General features: G+C 45.3%; 1 protein-coding gene across 1 annotated transcript; it reads right to left on the bottom strand.

Annotated features, from left to right (window-relative positions):
• Positions 1-605: 605 nt before the first annotated feature.
• LOC6550659 (dorsal-ventral patterning protein Sog) lies at positions 606-22,816 on the bottom strand. Its single transcript, XM_001978031.3, has 6 exons — positions 21,587-22,816; positions 11,116-11,225; positions 9,665-9,797; positions 4,515-4,574; positions 2,037-4,354; positions 606-1,909 (listed from the first exon to the last, which is right to left on the bottom strand). The coding sequence occupies exons 1-6, from the start codon at positions 21,933-21,935 to the stop codon at positions 1,709-1,711; spliced, it is 3,171 nt and encodes a 1,056-aa protein (XP_001978067.1). The 5' UTR covers positions 21,936-22,816; the 3' UTR covers positions 606-1,708.
• Between the last annotated feature and the right edge of the window lie 1,391 nt (positions 22,817-24,207).

Raw genomic sequence — 24,207 nt, 5'->3', positions numbered from 1 at the left:
TAACAAAAATCAAATAAATTCATCATCTCATCGCAATCGTCGTAATTAATAAAAAAATAAAAGCTTTATGATTTTGTAGTTTTTGTTTATTTCTCTGTGTGTGTGTGTTTTGTTGTTGGTTTTTTGATTCTCAATTTTTGTTTAATTCGTAAACACTAAATTTAAGTTATTAGTACAAGTTTTTAGCTCCTCATTGAATTAAATATTTTTGCTCGCCATTGATCAAGTATTTAAAATTAATCAATCAGTTATTAAAAATAGAATATGTATATATATTTTTATACAAGCTACAAAAAAAATCATTACGATAATAATAAACATAAAATAATAATAAGAATAATTTAATAGAATAAAAAATTAATACAATTTCTGTCTGTGTATGCGGTTGATTTTCTCTTCTTTTTGTTTCTTTTTCGTTTTGTTCTTTTTCTCTTCATGTGTGTATGTGTTCGTTTGTGTATAAATATGTGTACATGGCATTTTTTGAAATAGTTTTCGTTTTTTTTAACAAATTTTGTACATAATTATTGAAAAGTTCCCAAAAAATGTATTTTAATTTAAAAGTATACTCCTAAAAAGAAATACAAACATTTCGATGTGTATGTGTGTGCATGTCGAGTCTAAATGTATGTGTGTGTGTGTTGGTGTGCGTATGTGTTGGTGTGAGTAACAATTAGTACAAAATAATTTCACATTGAAAAGCTGCGTTTTCAATTTCCTTCATTTTCTTGCTTGCGAAAAACATATTTAAAGCTAATTATATTTTTGCCATTCAGTCAATCAGTTAAAACATTGGGGTTGCTAAAACATATCCATCGATACAAATGTCGATTTAACCACATAATGCGTCCCACTGTTCTTTTGTTTCTCATAAATTATAGATATATATGTATATATATATATATAAAGTATATATATGTATATATAAAAAATATGGTATATATGTATAATCAGAATAATTAGATTTAAGTTAATATTCCCACGACAACTGCTGCGCCATCGATTCGCTTTCAAATTTCAATTTAAATTTCAATTTAAATGAATTGAAAAGGTTTAAGTATTTCAATAAGTCAAATATGTGTGTGTGTGTGTTTTCAAAACTCAGTACAGTTTCAATTTCGAATTCTTTTGGTTTTTGGTTGTGGTTTTTCATGGTATTTTTTTTGTTTGTTTTGTAATAAATTAAAATTTTATTTTAATGTTTTTTTGTGTTTTCGGGTATTTGGATATTTGGGTGTTTGGGAGGGGGACTTTAATGGATGCGAAAAGAAATTCAGAAAATGCTTTCTATAGAAAATTCTGCGCTGGAGAATTTAAAGCAAACTGCACTGGTTTTAATGTCCTTTTGCAAGGATCTCATTAGCTCTCTTTCCCTCTCTCTATTACTCCGCTTTCCTCCATACAATATATATATTTTTTTTGAGATTTCTCTCCCACGTTTTCTCGTCCGTTTTCAAATATATAATACAAGTTCTCATTGCTGCCACATAAACAACAACGATCTATGCAACTCCTTGCACAAGTGTGTGTATGTGCTCGCTTGTGTGGGCTATGTGTGTGTGTGTAGATGTGGGTGTGAGTGTGTGGTGTGTGTGTGTGTGTGGTTGGGTGGTGCACATCGCACTGAGTGGTGGTGAGTGAGTGGCTCGCCCCCCTGCCGCCAAGGATCTGATACTGGATTGGGATCCCATCCGCCACGTGGAGCCGCTCAGCTGGAGGATCGCTGCTGGTGGTGCGGCTGCCTCTTGTGGTGGCGCCTCGACCGCCGGCACTGGGTGGAGCAGCACTCGTCGATGGCCGGAGCCGCTGCGTCCGGCTTCTCGAACAGACGCCGCTTGCTGGTCACGCGGGTCTGCTGCTGGCACGTGGAGCGGGAGCAGCGTTTGCGATCGCAGTTCACCTTGGAGTCCTGGAATGAGAATGAACGGGGTGAGTTGGTTAGCTAATAAATCATTTAATAGATAGCAGATAGTGAAATGCACTACTAAATAATGCAGTAATAGAAATGAAATAGGACGTTGGGTATTGAAACTCACCTTGCAGCGGCACTTGATGCACTTCTGCTCGCCGTGGGACATGAGGATGGGATGCCACTCCTGGCCGTTCTCGTACACCTTGTTGACCACCTTGCAGCCGCCGTTGGCCAGGACCTCCTCGGCACTGTGGCTCGGAGAGCGCTGCATGGCCTGATCCTGGAGCACATTGGGATTGTTCGGCGCCGCCTTGTGTCCATTGGAACTGCTCTGCTTGCCCTCCGGACAGATCTTGCAGCAGGCCTTCTTGTCGGGGCGGTAGGCCAACTTCTCGCTGCACTGCAGCGGCGGACAGACCAGGCGGGGACAGCGGATCTCGAGGGTCAGGGGATCGCAGCTGCAGGTGGTGCAGGTATCGAAGCCGTTGGGCGGCAGGAATGGATGCCAACTGGCACCGGCGAGATGGAACTGCTCGCCCAGGCGGCAGCCGCGTCGCTGTTGCAGCAAGTCGGTGGCATTGGTGGCTGGCGAGGATTGGGATGAATAGTCGGCGGCCTCCTTTTTGGACACACAGATGGGACAGCATTCGCCCTCCCGCTGCAGCAGCTGCTCCGTGGACTTGCACTTGAGAGCCGGACACTTGATCACCTCGCAACTGGATTGGCCACGCAAGCAGGCGCACATCTGACAGGAATCCTGGGCACTGCGCCACTGCTCCGATTCGTTGTAGAAGCGTCCGGAGTGGAAGCACTTGGTCTCTCCATTCACCAAATGGTTATCATTGTGGTCACCGGGCACTGGAACATTGTTGTCCGTGTAGACGGGGAAGCAGTGACCCGGCACCTTGGTGCTCTTCAGTTTGCCACGCAGCAGGAGTTGCTTCGAGTGCTTGGAGTGGACCTCCAGATAGCAGACGCTCATCTCCAGCTTGATCAGTTCGGCGGATGGCATGCTGAGGAAGAAGCCCTCCAGATAGGAGCCGTTGAACTCCTCGAGCAGCTTTCTCGTCACCGGCGCTCCGATCGCCTCGATGGGCTTCTCCTCCAGATACAGCTGCAGATCCTGGGCGGGCACACCGTTGAGCGTCACCTCGTAGTGCAGATTGCACTCGTTGTCAATGGACATCCAGGCCATGCCCACGGCATGTGGATTCTGTGCATCGGGGTGCTCCTGTCGCTTCAGCAGAATGGGTTCCGCCGAATCCCGAGCATCGGCCACTGGTCGGGGCACCAGACGACCACGGATCAGGCTCGTCTCATGCTCGGTGGCCACATTCACGCCCAGTTCGCCGGCATACAGCGACTCGAGGACCTTGGGACCCAGCTTCTCCACACTACCAATGGCCTGGTTAAAGTTGAAGCTCGGCGTCAGATCCTCCAGCTTGGCCTTCCGCTTGCCCTGCTCCTCAATCAGACTGATGTTGGGTCTGTCCCGGGTGTTCACGTGCTCCGTCTCAATGTTGTAGGCCAGGGATCCATCGGTGTTCAGGTATACCCACGCCAAACCGCTGCTCTTGGTCGAGGATTCGGCACTGTGCGGCGCCAGCAGGGTCTGGAAGATCTCGCAGCTGGCACGGGTCACGATGTGTCCCTGGATGCGCAGATGTGGGTACTTCTTGGACTCCACGGTCAGCAGGAGTTTGCCACGCGACATCAGGCGGAGATTCTGTATGGAAATGGGCGACGACAGCTCCAGGACATTAATCTCGGCGGAGGGCTTGCGCACACGGGGAATCTCATCGAAGATCACCTCCTTGCGTTCCGCCAGCTCAATTTTCACACTCAGAGCGGCATCGGCATACTCCTCAGCGCCAAAGACGCCATTGAAGACCAGGGTGAGATGCATCGATGAGGCGGCACCGCTGCTGGTGGACACGATGGCTGTGCCACCGGCTCCGGCCAGCTGGGGATCCGTTTTGCCATCGGGAAGTGGTGCCTCCAGCAGCGAACTGAACAACTCCGTTTGCAGGGCCGTATATTTGGCCACCTTTCCGGCCAGAGCCAACTCGGCCTGCTGCTTGTTGCCCCAAAGGAGGACCACATGGAGCCGATCGTCGCGCAGGATGCGCTTGTAGTCCCGTGGAACTCGTCGCCATACACCGCAGATCTTGCCCGTGGCATTCTGATAGACACTCAGGGTGCCCGCCAAGGTGGTCTCCAGTTGATGCTCCTCCAGTATGACACCCGCATCATCGACGAATTGAATGGCACGCGGACGACCGATTCGCGACGAGGTGTAGAAGGAGTAGTAGAGGTTCTTCTTGTGGAACAGGAAACGGGCGGTGGCCACCACGTTCTGGGGATTGTAGGTGGTGTACATGGACTTCATTTCCTCGCCCTTGAGGAAATAGGAGGTGCGGCCCGTCAGCAACGCAGCGTAATCTGAAATAGCAATCAAATGGAAGGTGGAGATAATCCAGGTGTTAGATAAATGGTTCCTTGGCTATTAAATGGGGCTGCTGGCGCATGGGACTACGATTTTCCGCAGGATTTGGCGGATTCTACTGGGATCTGGGTGGGTGTCCGGGACTTTTGTACTTACGTTTCATGTTGCGCTCTTCCTCTTCATTGGGCACTGGCACATCCAAGGCCACATCCGTATCTGAAAGATGCAGGGAATACAAATAGAGAATGAGATGATGCTGGGCGATAAGGTAGGACCTTAAATGGAATTTAGATAGCAACAAATGCTTCAAAGCAACCGGACCGCCAGCCATTCATCCTTCCATCCTTCCATCCATCCATCCACAATTTGTGGACACAATTCCGGCATTCATCCAGAATTCCAGTTGAATGGGTGAATGGTGAATGGCTGAATGGACGGGTGGCCGGATGGACGAATGGACGAATGCCAGGGGATCATCATGAATGGCAATGCAGCCAGGTAGAGATCCCACCTCCGAACTAAGACCTTCCTATTCCACCTCTCGCTTCCACCCAGGTGGCCTTCATTAATCGTGCATAAATTGAGGGCAGGTAGAAGGCAGCGTTTCTCGAACGGGAAGTCTAACCTACATCTAACTAGGGAAGTGCTTTGTAGTTGAGGATCTGAGGGTTCGGGTTCCCGGAATCCACATGACACGCTCATTTGGCGTGAAAGTGGGTGGACACATTTCCGCTGTCCCGCTGATTGACACACCGGCAGAGGCTGCGCATAAATCACCATCTCCATCATCGAATCGGAATCAGAATCAGAATCAGAATCGAAATCCGAATCCGAATCCGAATCGGAGAATCGCAGTCAGTTCGTTAGAAGTGGCAGTTCAGCGACAAAAGCTGATTAAAGATGGAGAAGCTGAGGAGGAAGACTGTGCCTCTGAAGACTGGACCTCTGATTCTTCGCGCTGTCGATGATGCCGCATTGGCATTTCGATTATTTTATGCTGCTCCTTCTTCTTCAGCTCAAATCCCCGGCCTTTAAGCCGCAAAAAGGGAAAAATAAAGAAAAGATATATACGAAAAAAATCAAGAAAAAAGGAATGAACTGAAAGAGAACTTCGGGCCGGCATCGCATAATGAAGGGCGACAAATCTGACACCTTGTATAGCATTTTATTGAGAGCCCCGCACCAGGGTCTCCTCTTCCTCTTCCTCTTCCCCGGCTCCTTGCCCGCTGCTTCATCTTCTTCTTCTTGGCGGCTTCTGCCGTCCGATCTTATCGCCTGATCTTAATACGAGCCACTTCGCCAGCCAGCCAGCCAGCCAGCCGGCCATCCGGCCAGCCAGTTTTGGCTTTAGACTGGGCTTTTTCCCTGCCCCCAACTTCTCGAATCGCTTCTCGCCTTTTCTTTTCAATTTGTGGCTCTACATTCTTGGGGCTTATTGGTGGTGTCTTCTCCACGGAGTCGCAGGCATCTCTGCCCTTGAATCGCGCTTGCAGATGAATGAAATTTTCGTTCTTTTTTGTTTTTTTTCCATTTCGTAGGTCTTCGCTGTAAGCCAAGATAAATGAGTTTTGGTGCGCACAAAGACGACGACACGTCGAGCAGCGCGCAGTGGATGGGGTTACCCCTTGAGCGGACAAACGAAGTGGCGGACAAACGGACTTACGGACAAGCGGACAAACGGACAAGCGGACAAACGGACAAAGGGCCAGAGGAGCAGATGTAGCGGGGGTATGAGCCGACAAAGCCGCGACCGAAAGACAAACGACACCTCGGCATTGAGTCAACGCTTTGGTATGTGGGGCCGGCCCCAAAAGAATCTCGGCGGCAGCTCATTAACAAAACTGAAGAATTGGAAGGGGGTAAACAAAAAACCGAAAACCGAGAAAAAAAAAAAACAGAAACAGAAACAGAAAATAGAATCGTTTGAAAGTGTTTCCCAAATGTGCGGCATTTGGAGATATACGGTTTCCACAGAAATCCCGAGCACGTGAGAATGATTTGATAAATCAGTCTCGAATTTCATGTCATATTACCAGGTGTGGGATCAACACCATGAACACCATAAAACGGACTAGTGGAGTGGGGATGTGCCATGCCCTAGCCATATGAAGCAGCATGTCCACAGTTATTGTACGAATTAGATAGTAAGAGTTCTGGATGGGCAACGGCATCGAATATCACATGCGCTGATCAGTTTGTGGGGAAACCATTAGGAAATCGTCAAGTTCATTATAAACGCTCCCCAACTCTTTCGCCCCTCTGCCGCACCGCACCGCTCGAAAAGTATAAAATCCCATTATAATCTCCGGTTTAGATCATTCGATTCAGATAGGTTTTCGGAGCCCAAACCGACGCCTTGTTAGCTCTACTTCTCGGCCTTATCGCGATCCACAATCTTTGCTCGGGCAACGAAAATATAAAGGCCGGCGAGTGGGAATATAATAGACAGTTCCGTTCGCCGCTGCCGCTGCCGCTGCCGATGCAGAACCGATAAAGATACAGATACAGATACAGATAAAGATAAAGTTGAGGATTTTATTGTTCGATGGCGCACCTCACGCCCGGCCATAAAAATGAATTTGGCCCGGCGATCCTTTTGTGGCACAACAAAGTTGCTGCTGCTGTTGCTGCCGCTGGGATCTCCCATCTTCGATCTGGATTCCGATCTTCAGATCTTTGAATTCGGGGTGGGGGTTGGGAAAAGGGATGGACCGACCACGACCACAAAAGATGTCATCAAGTTGAATTGTCAACTCTGGCGACTTCGCCTAATGGGATCGATGCGATGCGATGCGAGTCGATATGAGTCGATGGAATCGAAAAGCATTAACTTTTATTGTCTACCTGGGGATATGGCCCTGATCGGCCGTCTCTTTCCACCTTTCTCTCAAACGGGGACCGCCCGCCGTTTGTGGCGGCAAATGAGATAATTTAATAAGCGTTAAAATGCCCGAGTTATGTCATTATAAAAATGAACGAACAAAAAATGCCAGGCATAAATTAATGCCGCTTGCTCTTCGTGGTCAGATCGCGGCAGCTTCTTGGATTTCGAGGAGCAGGAGGAGCTGGAGGAGCTGGAGGAGCTGGAGGAGCTGGGGGAGCTGGGAAGCTGGAGGGGCGCAAGGAGCAGAGCCAAAAGATTCGAGCCCAAAAATGGACATTTAACGAAGGTAGGCAATTGTTGATGTTGATTATATGGCCATGTCATGAGCTTCAAGCTCCAGGCATCGGCTCTTCGGGCTGACAACTTGGCCAGGACGCGCAGCAGCTACAGTGGAGCTTCGCTGTCACAGCTCCCATTTGAAACTGAAGTTTTAAGTTCAGTTTCAAGACTAATTGGGGACTGCTAATCTTTTCTAACCGCAACTCAGCTTAGAGCAGTTAGCAGTTAGCAGACTGAGGGCCACTTGCAGTGGCTAAGATAGCTGCTTGGATGCACTCGTATTTGAGGTGCCCCATTTTTTAGAGTGCATCAATAATATGCGGAGTATGGGGCAAAAAACCAAGTTAGGCAAAAAATAACTTTGGAAGCGATCGTTGTGAGGCTGGTAGAGCAGTACTTGCATTGTTGCTGCTGTTGTTGCCGCGAAATATTTGTACAATAGCACAGGCCATACTAGATGGCTAGCTGCTAGATGGCTAGATGCTGCCGGATAGATGGCTAGATGGCTGACTGCGTGAGAGCCAAAGAGTCTCGCTGGAAAAGCCGCGCCCGTGCCTTCTAACTATTTATGGCAAACGAGTTGCGTTGGGAGTTTTCTTTTTGGAAGCGGCGCAAGGCAAAAAAAATAAATAAATAAACAAATTGTAAAGCATAGCAGAGGAAAAACGAGAAAAGAAAACCATGAGCAGCGACGGAAAAGTGAAATTGTTTTCGGGTTGGAAGGTCCGCGGGTCAACGGCTCTTTGCATAAGCCAAATGAAAAATTGCCGCAAAACGGAAACTAATGATGTGATGCAGCGACCGCCTTAACCCCTCAACCGCACCGTGCCGCATTCCGCCCACCCCCCTCCCTCAGCTCCATTCCCGTTCGGTGGCAACCAGTTTGCCCCATGCCACACAGCAACTTCCAGTAAACCAGCAACCAGCAACCAGCAACCAGCAACTGGCAACTGGCAACAGGCAACTGGCAACTAGCAACAAGCCACCAGCAACATGCAACATGCAGCAGCAACTGGAATTCAGACAGCACTCGCCTGATTATGTGAAAAATGTCACAGAGAAAAGAGCCACAGAGTTCGTCACATTCTCTCGAAGTAACAAATAACCCATTTTGATTAAATTGGCCAAATCAGTAGGAACATAAATTTGCAGCGCGTACTGCACATACAAATGCTACCAACTGAACTGAGGGCAAAAAAGTGAAAGAAAGCGGTTGTGGCTCAGTCTCTAAGTCACTGAGCTTTTCGGTTTCTCAGTTTTAGACTTTATAACTCCCCGTAATTGGTCTATTAAGGCGTTGCAAATGCGGCACGTGCGCCCCCAATGGGACCCCTTCAAAGTGCTCAAATAAATACTTGAAATACATTGTATCGCCGGCGGATCCGCCACGATAATATTATAAACCCATAGTAACAAAAACACAAACAGAAACAGAAACAGAAACAACTTCAGGCGCCGTTGGGGCGATATAAAATAGATTGAAAATAAAATAAAATAAAACAAAGCGAGCGAACTACACGAAAAAAGCATGGCACGCAAATAAATAAATGCAAAAGTCGCCGAAATAAAAATGAAAAAAGCAAGAAGAATGTGGCCATTATCCGAAGTAGTGGACCAAGGAATAGGAATAAAAATCCGATTCGGATTCGGAATAGGAATCGGAATAGGAATAGCAATGGGAATCATCGACGGCGACAGACATAAAAACGAAATATAAATTGCGTAGCGCTGACCTTCATTTCGGGCCAAGTAATTTTTCATAAACAATTTACGCGTTTCAGTCTATACAGTCTATATGTGTACGGTACATATACAAGTATATGCATATATACAGCGAGGTGTTTGGGGCATCATAACATCTTGTTTTGTGTGGCAGCTGCCGTGGATGCTACGCATAATTATTCATGGCTGTGCGCATATAGGGTATGTAGCTGGGCGATCTGGGCAGTCGTGGGATAATCCGCGATTTATGTTATCAAACAGAACGTTGGCGGTGTCACAATATTGAAACATTAGCTGCTGAAACTACGACTGGTGTCTGGACTCCACACTGTATCTCAGGGCATATATCTACTCTGATTTTCGCCAGCTGGTGGCAGCATTTGTTGGGATCGATATGGGGGCAGGATGTCAGGGGACTTACCGTTCCGATCGCCGGGACAGGTCTTGCAGCATTTTCCGGGCAGCGAGATGGGATCATCGCATTTGGCCGGCGGACACTCGTTTTTGATATTGCGACACTGGACGCGTGCAACGATGCGCCGCTTCTTGGGTATCTGAAAAACAGAATGGGAAAAAGATATTTTCTATTAAAAAAACAGCGTAAAAACTGATTGGAATTAGTAGTGCAGATTCCCAGGCCTGTCAACTGCCGCACTGATTTATGCCTGCGAATCTGGTCTAAATCGTGGCTAAATCCAGCTCTCGATCAAGATCCCGACCAAAAATATCGGCGTCTGGTCCATATAGATATAGAAATTCGCCTTTTGGTTCGCCTTTTTATAATTCAAATAATTTTTATGAATTCGCAGAGCTCTTTGGCTGCTGCTGTTTGTCTTTTTGATGTTCACCCCATTGCCTTTCTGTTTTTGGTTTTTGGTCTTTGGTCTTTGGTTTTTTGTTTTTATTATTAATTTTTATTGGTCGCCAGTGCCGCTGATGATGATGCTGATGATGTAGCCGCTGTGCTTAAAGTTCAACAGCAGCAACATGTTTTAAATATATTTTATGATGTGCTCATTTGCGACGCTTGCAGCCAGCATAAATTATAATTAATTAATTTCAAAGCTGACTTTTATGCAATGCACATTAAAAGTTAATGTAAACCCAAAAAGAAACAGCAGTACCCATTTCGATTGCTGGCATATGCGCACTGGAGAAATCGCAGCTTCTGACCAGACCATTATCCCTACATCTGTGTGCATATAGTACACTATACATATATACACGCTGTATATATAGTTATATATAACTGGCCCGTCTGGTCCATCGCAGACTAGCAACAACAACTCACGCCCGCCCGGTGGCGTCAATTAATTTTCGTCTCCCGACCACGAATACGCATCTATATCTACGAGTATATTCTATATCTATATGGGACCTCATGTTTTTTACCCGGCGAGGACACGAGTGACATTTTTATGTGTCGCTTGGGAAAATTTCCCAGTAGTGCCCTCGTTCCCCCCATTTTTTTGTTTTTTTGTTTTTTTGTTGGTAGTGCAACATTTTGTTCGGTATTTTTGCGTAATTCAATCGAACATCCACGAAAATGCTGAATTTGTTTCTTGAATTTGGCAAGGTCCGCAGAATCTGTTGAGTATTTGGCTGCGATTCGTAACAGATCGCGTAAAGAGCTTTAAAATCGATATTAATCATGCGTGGAAATGCCATAAATTTAGCGAGCAACACAATCATTTTCATTTCGCATTTTCAGTGCCACTTTCCCTGCGATTTTTCGCAGCTTGTTGCGAATGTCGGCGATCATTAGTCAATTTTCTTTGCGAAATCGAAATTCTTGGCTATCCAACTTCCCAAATACTCACGAAAATCTCCCCTTAACTTTATAAATCGTTGAGTAATTAAGTAGTTACTTACCGCTACGCATTCACACTTGATGCAGTACATAACTCCGAAGGGTGGACCCAAATCCGCATACCAGGTGGACCCTAATTCGCGCAAAACTTTGCCAAACTGGCATTCGGTGACTGAAAGTAAATGGAAAAAAGGCAAAAATAAATATCTCATTCTGCTCGGTTTCCTCAATTGCCATTTAAAATCTATGGCATTGTACGTATATGTTTACTATTTTTTTCAGGTTGCTGGCGCCAGTGCAATTGCAATTGCAATTGCCTCTGTATAGATTTGTATATATATAAATGAACAGCCGATGCCTATTTATCATCAGGCGGCGATGATGCAAGGCGAGTCTAATAATTATAATGAAAATTTATAAAAATTCTAATGACAGACGCCCACAAAGAAGATGCAATCCAATGGGGATTGCCAATCGATCAGCAACTAATTAACTTCAATCGAGCTACACGCAGCTGGAAGCCCATCTTAAACTTATTTGGTTTTTGGTTCAGGTTTTCCATGCCACTTCCTTGCGATACTCAGATACTCAGATACTAAGATCCAATTCGGGTGGGCAGACCGATGCAATCAGAATTGCAGAACGTTTTCAGCCAAAAGCGGCGAAACGTACGTACGAATCGAAAAAAAAAAAAAAAAAACTGGCGCCACATTCGCTGAGAGGCGTTGAGTCGCTTCCGGCAGCGTTTTCAATTACAAATACAAGTACACTGAGCAATGTTTTACCGCACGATTTCAAAAGATTTGTCTTTAGAAAAAACAACTGTTCGGGGAACTTAGATACTGGCTTGAATAGATACAATGCTTACAGTGTTTTCCTTAAGGACACATAATATAGCGCAGGCTTAGCTATTTTATAAATCGAGATAACCAGTCTTTGGACCCACACCAACTACAAAACTGATGCCTAATTAATTGCCGTGCAGCTAAGTGGATTAAGAAGAAGCGGCGTCTCTCTGGGGCGCCAACAAGTGTCAAATTGTGGGATTGGACCGAAGAAATAGTTAAATATACGACCACGAGGAGCATCATCGGCACCCATCCACTTTGATAGTCTCAATTTCATTAGCATCATTTTTGGGATTACGTTTTTCGGCTCGGGCTTCTTCTTCTCTTTTTTTCTTTTTTTATGTTTTATATTTGTTTTTTTTTTGTTTAATTTTTGTTAATTGGCTGCGTGCGAGCGGCGAAACTTTGCACAAAATGCCACAAATCGTATGCAAATCGAAAACGCGACGCGTTATATTATTAATATATGTACCTTCGTCGGTGTCGCGGCAAAATTATGCTAAAACTTTTGGCGCCACTCATAAAAAATGTAAACGAAACAAAAGGAAAAAGCCGCCGATAAAAAAGGCAAAACGGCCAATCGGAAACATGGCAATGAGTTTTTGGGGTGGGGAAAATGAATTCAATTAAAACAAAAGGTCGCAGCAGAAACGCGCCAATGTCGCGAGTAAAACGCGCCGAAAACGCTGTCTTTTTGAAATGTAATGCAGTCTAATGTAGAAACGTTAATAGATTAAATGCGTGTCATGTGAAACGCTACCTTTATCAATTCAAAATATACATTAAGTAGATATTTTTCTGCGTGTATCCAATCACCGGCAGTTGACACCTGTTTCTCGGCGTCGCTGCTCTGTGGCTCCCCCGCGGTTATCGCACACCTCGTTCACACACGATTCCATATATCTGCTCCGACTTTTTCGCATTTGCTCGCCAAATGGCTGGAAAGTAGTTAGAACTAATGGGCAGCGAAAAGGGGGGCGACAATGAACCAATTAGCCGCATACACGTGATAGCTGGCTATCTGTTTCTGCTCCACCTGAAACATCTGAAACATCTGAACCACTAGCCAATGAACCACTGAACCACTGAGCCACTGAGCCACTGAACCACTGAACCACTGAACCACCGAGCCAATGAGAGAAGCAGCACCAGCGGAGCCGAAAAGCAGCGTAAAACCACCGAATCTGGGGACGGCGCCATGGCGTATACGTGATAAGTGGCGCTAACGACGCGCGGCGTTTATCAATTTTTGTTGTTGCCTCTTGTCATTGGCGCCAGTTTTATTTGCGTGCGAAACAATTTAAATACAACAAAAACGCATCAGCGAAACAATGAAAATAAGCCCCGAGCGCAATAGATTTATAAGTAGGAGAAGAACGCGTAGTATATATTATATATACATATAGGGCGATAATACGCAGGCAAATCCATTAATCACACTGCAAGTCTTGATCTCGCCCTGTCACACATTTCCCAGAAAGCGCCTCGCATAACAATCAAATTAATTAAATAGAAATTCATTTAATTGTGGCCAAACAAATTCTAGTTGAGCAGGCCTTACTTCTAATGTGCTGCCCGATATGATAACTTGCTAACCCCCAAAAAAATAAATAAAGGGAGAATTAAGTGCCCGCATGCCAATTAGGCGCAGGAAAGGTGTGATTACGAATATTTGTAGATCAAAAGGCATAATTGGGCAATGCTATCAAACGCTAATTATATGGAAATGGTGGAAAAAAGTGCCCCAATCTTTTTTGTGGGGCCATCTTTGGCGCTATCTCGCTCTCCTGACACTCCACTTCCTGTTTTGGGGCTCTGCTGTTGTTTTTGCCATTATTGTTGCCGTTGCCACAACTTGTCTAGACATTTGATGTATGACCGCGCATAATAACAGAAAACAAATTGCGCCCAATTTCGCCACTTGTTTGTTTGCCCCTGCACTTAGCAGCGAACAGAATTCGATTTTCGATCGTTTTCATTTGATTGACAAGCTGATTGCGAACAACATCGAAATTTGTGCAATACAGCCGTGTAAATATTCTGTGCAAAAATGTTTGCGAAATTGCAGCGTGGGTGAAACAGCAAAGTTTAATTTAAGACGAAATGTCTAGAAATAAATTTCATACTTGTTGGCCCATCCTCGCCCCTTCCCTGCAGCTCTTCCCCATTTTTGTTTGCAGTGCATTGACTCACACGCACACACGTGCATGTGGGCGAAATGTGCAACAAATTATGCTGCATGAACGGAAAGAGCCGAAACTCGAAAGTGTCTGGGCAAACATTTGTGGCATACGAGTCATTAGCAAACAAATGTTAAAAATACTAAAGACATCCACATCCTCGCTGGCAGCACTTTCAGTTGCCAGGCGACAATGGTTTTCAAAGAAAGCATTCCACAATCAGGTGGCAAGTATTTAAATGTGCACAAATGTACCTCTGGGTATAGTTTAGTATTTTCTAATTAGTTCTGAGCACTTCACCTATGTGAAATAAGCGAAGGCTCCCTCTTCGACCAATTTGTGTGGTGTGCCATCGCAACGCGCGGCATTAAGACAACAAACTAATGGTCTCCATTTCTTTTTTGTGCTTCTGCAATGTGCTAATTACAGTCAGAAGAAGACAGGACCAGCGAAAAAGGCCTAACAATGATGGGTCGTGTTGGTGGCTCTTTGTTGGCCCAAAGGAAAATGGACCACAAGATTTTCGCCTGTTGCCAAATGCGTTGCAGTCGACGTCGCCGTCGCGTCGCCGTCGACGTCGCTGACTCACATGACGCAGAACCAGCGGCGTCGAATTGTCGGCTATTTTTTGTAGACACACACACACTCAAACATCCGCATGTATATACCCATGCACATGTGTGTGTGTACCTTATGTACAGATCGGCGTACATATAGTGGGGCATATACAGGGACAGAGCGAAGTGCCTTTGAAATTTTGGCGCTCGTACGCGCTTTTAATTGAGCTAAAAGATCAGCACAGATCGGTGCATATAGCTTTTGCGAGATATATAGAGCAGGCCGAATCTGTTTTCACTTATCTATAGCACGCATATGCACATACATACTCGTATGTTTGTTGCTATATATTTATTTATTTATTTATTTTCGCCCGCTTTTTTCTGCTCTTGTTTAATGGCGTTTTTATTTTGCGCCTCAATTAATTGTGGCAAAATAATTAGCGCAAATGTTAAAGCTCAACGCTGGCCATCATAAAATTCAATGAAAAGCGGCCAGCACATTAAGCCAATGTTGCTGATATTCTTTTTGGGGATCTCACGGGGATCTGGCTTAACCAAAAACCGACGATTGCACTTTTCGGCCTCTTCAAATTTGACAGCCACGAGTGTTGAACTGTCAATCAGTCCATCGGTCAATCAATCAGTCGCAATGATTGGAATGAGTTCTTGCAGGCGGCGAACAACAAAAACCGGGGCGATAAAACTAAATGAAATATTTGTTCAAATGGTTCGCCAGCCAGAGACTTGTTTGTTTTATAAGCAATTAAATTATTTAAGTGCAAAGCAAACAGAGTCGAAATGCCTTTACAGTACTCTCTTTTTCTCATTTTTCCCCTTTTTTTTGGGGACACGCCAGTCCTAATGAAGATTTCTAATGGTTGATTAAGTGCGTCGCTCGCAGACGTTGCACTGCGAGAAACGGGGGCTGGCACTTGTCCGCTGCTAAAGTGTAAGCATTGCCTCTGTGATATTTCGCAGCAAGTCGCTCTAGCTATAGGTGTTGCCTAATGGACCTAATGGTATACGAAACTGCCGCCCGATTTGGCCCAGTGCAGCCCGAGGGGCGGGGCAGAGGGGCTGGAGAGGAGCCTTGTCGTCAACGCTTGTGGTCGCTGATAATTTATGACAGCCGCGGAGAGGGGGGGCAAACAAACATCGGCTGGCGGTGGCAACAAAGCAAACAACAACAAAACCAAACCGATGGGCAAACATGGGCCTCCCTCTGCGCCTCTTGAACTGCCCCACCCACCCAGGTGTGACAACCACCCACCCACCGCCACTGCCGATTGCCCCAAGAGGAGAAAGAAAAACAAAGTTCAAAAGTGAAAATGCCGCTGCGAAATGCCCCAAAAAGCCATAAGACCAAAAAAAAAAAAATAAAAAAAAGGGGGGCTCGTTCAGTTCTTGTGGTTGCTTTGGTTTCTCCTCTCTCTTTTCGTTTCATTTCCTTTCCCTTCTTCTCTTTTCACTTGCGTTTCCTCTGGGTTTGCAGCCAAGAATTGCTAACATAAAACAACAAAAAAATGTAAGAAAGAAAGCAATTTTCCTACGCTGCATTTTGGCTTATGTAAAGGAAAGCAGTTTTGTTGGATAAGCCATTCAATAATTTAGAGTAAGCTGCATGGCGAACCTAGCAATCTTGGCAATTCACATAGTACTATATAATTCCCTGATAAACTCATTTTCGGACTGCCATAAATCGTTGGATCTTAAAGTCTATAATATGACTGCAGTTCGGATACCGTCTGTGAATACCAAACGATCTATGGATCATTTATGTATATAGTATCTGTGTTGCGGCTTTTATATGTATGTACATTTGTATCTTCCTATTTTTCAGCTTTTGTTGCGTGCGAGTTTGTTTGCTTCTCTGCTTGTCTTTTTTCATTTTTTTTCCTTTTTTTTGTTCTTTTTTCCACTTTTTGCTATTTTGGAACAGTCGGCAAGCAACAACGACAACAACAATGAGGACCCGTCCTGGCCGTAAACATTTTCAATGACTATTTTTATTTTTGGTTTTAGTTTTTGCATTTTTCATACAGCCCCCCTCTCCTCTCGTTCTATCACTCTATCCCTCTCTCTCTCTCTCTAGCACCGATATATAACGTATACGTATATGCACATACATACGTACGAGTATACCCCACTGCCATTCGTGTTCGTGTTCGCCTTCCTTCCCATTTACAAACCAAATCACGCGACTCCGACTTGCCCCGCACAGATGTCTAAACCAGCAACAACAGCAACAACCACACCAACAGCCACACCAACAACCACACCAACAACTACACCAACAAATACAACCTATTCGGCTGGCGGTGTTCGTTGTTGTTTTTCTTGTTGCTAGCTAATTTTAAATGCGCTGATAAGTTGCACAAATATGCTGAGGATGTATTCTTTTTTAGTTGATTTGTATTTTAAATTTACTTTATTTTTATTTCTGTATTTTGTATTTTTTTGGGGTTGCAATGAATGGGCAGCAAGCAGCAGCAGCAGCAACAACAACAACCGGCAAAAACGCGTCACGCGACACGCGATTTGCGGGCGATTTTTGGGTTTTCTTCTTGTTTTGGTGGTCGTTTTCAGCGCAAAGACCGAAAAACGGCAAAAAAAAAAACAAAAAACAAAAATAAGAAATCAAATCAAATAAAAACTAGATGCTACCAAAAGATTTGCCCCATGTGCGACTATTAAAGGGTAAATTTAATTGTCGAGCTATGCAATTGCATGCCCAATTGCCAATGGTTCGGTTTGGCGGCAAAAATTGCCAGCAATTTTTATACGAAATACGAAATATTTGGTGTTGGCCGAAAGAGCCATCGAATATTATGCAGCTCATTATATTTGTTGGCTGTGGCTGTTGAAATGCTCATCAAAGGGTTTATTTTGCACATCTATGAAATGTTTTAACTATATACGAGTATTTGAGGTGCTTTGGTTTTTGTGTTTTCATTGAATGCATTTTCAGGCCTGTTTTCGTGTGTTGTTGACTTGTGATTGTTGAGTTGTTGAAACAGTCAACAATGTTGTTGATTAATTCAAAGGAGATTGCTTTCGCCTAAGCTCTTCTTCGAGTGTTGATGATTTCTTGTTGCACAGTTGTTGCACTAATCAACAGTTGATTATCTGTAGAGGTTTTTTTCAATAAACTAACCAGTTGATCGGCCATTCTTGTTGAACTTTCGGCCACAAGCGAACCCATTGAATTGAATGCCCCAATCCCCACCATAAAGCCATAACCATAGCAACATGGCAAATTGATGCTGGACCACTGATAGAACCTTCAGTGCGCTTTCAGAGACCGCCTATCAGCGATCCGCCATTTAGATGATGCGTGCGAATGCATCTCTCATTTAGAGAAAGGCCCGGCCCGGCCCGGCCCGAGATATGGTGGTTCCTTTGGAGATGGGGCTTATCGGGGGCTTTGCGCGGGGGGCGCTGATGTGGCGCTGATTGCGCCTTGATAATTAATGCGTGGCAAGAATGCGGCATGTGCTAATGAAAGGCATGGCAAATGCCACTGAGAGATGCAGATGGATGGCGCCCATAAAAAGGAGCCCGGCACAAATCTGTTATTAGCTGTCAACATTTCACCAACCGTCCCTCTGCCGTCCTCTGCCTGTCCCTTTCTCGCTGGCTATGCCTATCTCTTTTTAGGTTTCCTGTCATTTATTTCTATTTCGTCTTTTTTCCCTGCCTCAATCAAATTGCAACTTCATTCATTGGAACGGAAACGGCGTGGAGCCTACGGATTCGATTCAATGAGATCGTATCGTATCTATTTTGCCTACGCTCTTGGCCAAATTAATTTACGCCAGACACATAGGCTGATTTGGCTTTTTTCTGAGTTTTGTTTTTGGTGTGTGTGTGTTACTCTTGGTTTTTCCTACAAGTTGGCTCTTTTTTTCGGGGTGGGCGAAGCAGAGTTTTCTGCAATTTGACACCTTGTGGGCATTAAGTGCTTCCTCTGCCCACACGCTGCGGCGAAGCGTCTGTGTGGCAAATGCAACAAATTGGTTGCATTTCGCCTCGTGGCTGGAATGGGGATTGGGTTTGCAATCGGGCGCCGCGGGGATCGGGGATAAGAGGGATTGGTGGCATCGCAGCCATCCCGACCGGGCCAAGTCCCCCTCTTGGCCAACTGACATGCGACTGACAACGACGACGGTGGCTCATTTCGGGTGGCTGTCGCAGACGGCCCCAAACAAACGTCAGACAGTCTTTGGCTCTAGCTTTAACTTTGGCTGTGGCTGTGGCTGTGGCTGTGGCTGGAAAGCCCCCTGGAACACGCCCCTGGATCGCTCTTTCTTAACGTGTTTCGTGGCGACCCCCCCACTTGGCTATCTGCGCGCAGCTACTCTGGCTTAAGGTCCACTGAATGCGGTTAGATACTTCACAGTACAATAACCAGGCTAGTCGAATTCAAAGTTCTATTAAAGTAAGCAGTTAAATGAAATATGCTGTCGATGTATAAGAACAATCGTACGATAAACTGAATCTAGTACGAAAATATATTTCTGAACTGTTGGAGTTGCAAATACTAAAGTATCTGAGTATCTGAGTGCCAGAGTATCTGAAGCTTCGGTTTTGGCCAAGTAGCTCCTGCTTCTTCCATCTGCTTCGCGTTTCGTTTCGTTTTCCGCCGCTGATCATGATATGTTTGCCGAGATCCCCAAACGAAACGAAACGAAATGAACGGAACGATTTTTTGCCGTTGCCGGCGGCTTGTTGAGACCTCTACGTAGGCACATCTTGATCTTTTTTCGTTGCCTTTTTTCGGATTTTTTTTGTCGGTCGGTTTTGGTTTTTTTCTGTTTTTTTTTCTGTGTTTTTTTCGCTTTTTGCCTGGCTGTGTGAGTGTTGTGTTTTTACACGCATTCATTAAAAATAAGTTAACAACTTTTTAACACCTAACTGGGCGGCAGACAGTTGAATAAATGAATTATGCTGACGAATGGCGGCACCGTGGGTAGCAGATGGGAATGGTATATGGTCGGATATGGATGGAGCACGGTGGATGGAGCGCGCTGGATGGAGCGGAGCATGGCGAAGGGGTCGGTCAGCTTGTTAATCAGTTAAATTAAATGCGAAATGAACAAAACGAATTGGCTGGTAGTTAGCTGGCTCTGTCTGCGTGGTCTTTGACGTTTGATTAGCCACCAGTTGGGTTCCGAATCCAAAAAAAAAACAAAAAAAAAAAAAACTACAAAAAAGGGGATGGGGGAAAAACAGCGGACGCCCAAAAAAGAACTGTTTTGGTGTAGTTGTTGCTACTTTGCCCGTGCGTTGGCTTTTCATTCATTCATTCTTTAAAAATAAAAACGAGAGACGACGACTACGACGGCGGATAAGTGTGTCTGTTGGCTGGGAGGTTGGGGTTTGGGGTATGGGGGTACGGGGGCTTGCGGCCATATAACGACTAAATTATGCTAAGACTTTGTATAAACAGAGATCTCGGAAAGTGGGTGCCGAATTGGGTAGGATGCAAGCCAAGTTGCGCGTGGGCGTCAAAGTGTGCCATCTACGATTGCCCACGATCGTGGCCCGAACCAATTACCGAGCTTAACTCATTTTGCCGTTTCTGCATTATGAAAACGACCAACGATTTGGGCGAAACTTTGACGAACGGCTCTGGAGATTGGAAGATGAGGTTTGCAAAAGAATTTTTCCAGCTAGCTGGCTTAGTTTCCGTGTTATCTTAGTGGCAGATTAGCCTAGTATTCAGAGTTGTAAAACCATAGATCTGGCCGATTAACTTTAAGCGTTTCCGTTGTGCAAAATGCAGTTTCCATATTCGATATTCGTTCCGGTTCCGGCACGAATCCCGGGATCTACGGGGAATCAACTAAGCCCTAACATAACCTGTTAATCATCATTACTATCGAGCTGCAGTTTGTGTGTAAGCCGAGTAACGTTTCAAAGTCGCTGCAGCGTAAACCGCAATCTGTTTATAATTGAAAATGCAACAACGGCAGCGGACCAAGAAAGAAATAGTAAAAAAAAGGAAAAAACGACAACTTGGGAACATAATAGTATGCGATATATATGTATATATGCGATTTATATATGTATGTGTAGGGAGTATCGGGGGCCAAACAGGAAATGCAGCTAATCAAGCGTGTGAGTTGCAACAAATTGCAATTGGGTGCCGCTTTATAGGCTACATGGTCTACATAGGAACCCATTTGGGTATACCCATATCTTTTCGGTAAGCGGCTTACGGACACGGACACTGATACGGACACGAACACGAACACGGACGCCGACGCGTCTGCGCAGCGCAGGCAGCGAGCGGAAGGGAATTCCCGCTTTCCGGATTAAGACTGGGCACAATAAAAAGAGGGAGTGCTGATGTGTGGTGTGCTGTGCCGTCGGGAATATCCCATGTCCCGAAAACCCCGGCGGGATTAGAGGTGCGAGCAGGTCCCGCCTCGACACCGGCTGGAATTCTACCTGCCTTACGGGGATTTCCCCGCACCAGATAGCCATATATCCATATATCCATATAGCCATTTAGCCATATAGACGACACGGCGTATGCGCAATGGCATTGGAAACTTATGCAATCGCGGCGGAGGTAGAAATGCCAAATGCACCAGGCTATCACTAAGTGAATACCCCTTTAACTACAGATTCTGCCATTAGTTTTAGATTTGTTAGCGCTTTGAAGATATTGGATTGGTAGTAGTTGATATGTTTTGAATTGATCTCCTGCCTAAATGTTCCAGGATATAATAAATTAGAAATTCTAGCTCATAATATGAGTTGCTATCTGTTAAAAGGGAATATTATATCAGACTTTGCCCCATCTTCGATAAATAGAATCCCAACTATTTGAGCAACCGGCGCTGTTTCTGTTTGCTCACCGGCTAATGGGCAAAACGACGGAGGTGACATATGATATGATAGAGATATGGTAGTTGGGAATAGTTGGAGGTGACTTACCCGCTGGTCGGTTGGACCGCCTGCCCGTGTCGGACTCCTCGAACATGAGCGGCGCATGCCGGCGGCCCTCCGTCACGCCCGCGAAGCAGACGATCAGCAGTCCGGCGATGATGAGCAGGTGGCTCAGGTGGCTCAGTCGTCTCAGTTGGCTCAGTTGGCTCAGGCGGCGCAGGATGGGGGGCTGTTCCCTGGCTGTGGGTACTCTGTGGCTGGTTCTGCTCGCTTGGGGCTCCATTTCCTCGTCCGCGTCCGCGTCCTCGCTGTGGCAGCAGCTCCTTTCCAGGAGCGGTACTGTGCCGGTGGCCGTGGCCCATTCGATGCCGGTCGATTTCCTCAGCTTGTTGGCCATATTTATGGTGTGTTTTGTATTAAGATGTTTGTGGTAGATGCTTTGATTTGTAGTATGTACTTTTAAACGACCGGCTTGTAAAAAGCACGTTTCACACAGTATGAACAACAAAAAAAAATATATATATAAAAACAAAGGTCGCCACGCACACACTGGCACACACAATGGATATAGATATATCAGGTGTATAGATATAGTATAGAACCGATTCTATACCCGATTCTTGTACTTCTCTTGCAGATTAGATAACACACACGCGAGTTTCGCGCGCCGATTTATTGGATTTATTCTATTTGGCTGTTTGTATACCTCATTTATTTTTTATACTATTTGATTCGCTGTTTTAGTTGTTTAGTTGTTTTGTTGTTTGGTTTCTTGTGTTTTTTGTGTTTTGTTTTTACTTAGCGGCTGCATAAATTTGCGCTTTTCGTTTTCAGTTTCGAGACTTGTTTTCCTTAGTTAGATGTATAGTTATGGTTATATAGCCATAGTACTCTATGGTGTAGCACTGGTGTGTTGCTTGCTCTGGAAAATAGAGTCGATCTCGTATGGGGGATTACGACAACGCGAGTATTTTGGCGTTTCGCTATATGCGTTCTGCGTTCTCGGCGACTTTTTATCTACTAGATAGCTGGCGGTGCGAGCCGCCGTGTATATGGCGATCGGATCGGATCGGATCGGGAGTGGGATTTGAATTTGATTTTGTATCGGATCGGATCGTATCGGATCGTAGAGCTCTCTCTCTTTGAATTTTCTGTTTGGTGTTTTTTCTGTGCTCTCCGTGTTCGTGTTGTGCGGCTGCGAACGCTTCGTAAAATAATGTCCACACCAACAACGCGGTTGAATAAATAAACTACCAAAGCCAACGACGTCTGCGTCGACGTCGGCGGCGACCGCGACAGCGAGGCAGGCAGAGCGCGCTCTCTCTCTCACACACACACACGCGATCGGGATCGGCTTGGCTTCGGGTGCGCGCTCGTGTTTGTTTTTCGCCTGCACTTTTCGCAACTGCAGGGCAGGTGTGTGAGTGGTGTGCCTGTGTGTATGTGTGCGCGCTTGCGAGTGTGCGAGTCGCGTGTCGAGAAGAGATGCTTTTGCTTTTGCAAGTTGAATGAGCGGCGAGCTGCGCGGCCGGCGTCGCTGTCGCTGTCGCGGCCGGCGCAAGTGCAGCAACTGCAACTGCAACTGCAGCTGCGCGTGCGCAACGCTGGTTGTGCAAATTTCGCTGCCGACGTCGCAGCGGGGGCGTGAGCAGCGCAGCTGCGTGCTGGCCAGCGCATCCCTACCGCCCTCCCTCTCACACTCTTCCCCCTCTTTCGCAACCGGCCCTTTTGGCCAATCAAAAAATGCACACCAACCATTTTATCAAATTTCGAAACTCGGAATGGAAACCCCTCATATCAGATCCTTTTCAGGAGTTTATTTTCGAAATGCCTTCGGATTTGCTGAACTCAGCCTTGCGTGCTTGCAATCCTGACAATTTTTACATTTAATAGCAGATTAATCGTACTATTATAAAATTAACAAAGTATTCCAAAATAAAAACTTAAAAGCGTTATCTGCAAAGGCGTTATTTAATATAGGTCTAAGCTATAGTACGTTTTAGTACCAAAATAAAATAAACTATTGACGATTGTAAAGTTCCTCAAAAAAAAGTGTCAAGAGCGATCGTTTCGAGGAGAGTCGACTGACAGTCAACAAAACGAAACCGGCCTCCAAAAATAAGATTGATTAAATGAGAAGGAATTTGCGTGCCATTCTGCGAATTTTCGCATTTGGCCTTGCCGCAAAAGGCTCTTCAGTTGGCCAAATCGGCGCAGCGGCGAGTCCCTTTATGGCCGAAACATTCCACATACGAGTATGTGGAATCATCGCACTGAACGCTCAGATATTATAAGTGTCCACACATAAATATAAAGCAGGCGGCACGTGTGAGAGCAATTAAAACCCAGAAAAGGACGGATCAGTGGCGAACGAGGCGAAAAAAATGAAGCATCGTCAACTATATATTAAGTATTGCTAATAAATAATGCGGACGAATATGACAAGCTGAAATATTCGAATTGGAGCTGCCGCCGACCCAAAACAACCATATATATGGACAAACATACATACATACGTATTATGTGGTATGTGACAAAATTTCTGCGGTTTTGCAAGGGGATTTCGTTAATTAATTGGTTTGCTTTCCGTTCCGTTCCATTTCACTTTGATTTGTTTCTGTATTTTATTTTGGACTTCAGTTTCGATTTTATTACCGTGCCGCCAATAA

The sequence above is a fragment of the Drosophila erecta genome, unplaced genomic scaffold (assembly GCF_003286155.1).
Source record: "Drosophila erecta strain 14021-0224.00,06,07 unplaced genomic scaffold, DereRS2 tig00000126-arrow-pilon, whole genome shotgun sequence".
NCBI lineage: Eukaryota > Metazoa > Arthropoda > Insecta > Diptera > Drosophilidae > Drosophila > Drosophila erecta.
The sequence above is the reverse complement of the archived record's forward strand: the minus strand, read 5'-3'. Positions and strand labels throughout refer to the sequence as shown.

Excerpts from the sequence above, each read along its gene's own strand:
- LOC6550659 (XM_001978031.3), bottom strand. The coding sequence starts at position 21,935 with ATGGCCAACAAGCTGAGGAAATCGACCGGCATCGAATGGGCCACGGCC. Across the intron at positions 4,355-4,514 it reads GGAAGAGCGCAACATGAAAC|ATTACGCTGCGTTGCTGACG; the intron begins GTAAGTACAAAA and ends TTGCTATTTCAG. Across the intron at positions 1,910-2,036 it reads GCATCAAGTGCCGCTGCAAG|GACTCCAAGGTGAACTGCGA; the intron begins GTGAGTTTCAAT and ends TTCTCATTCCAG.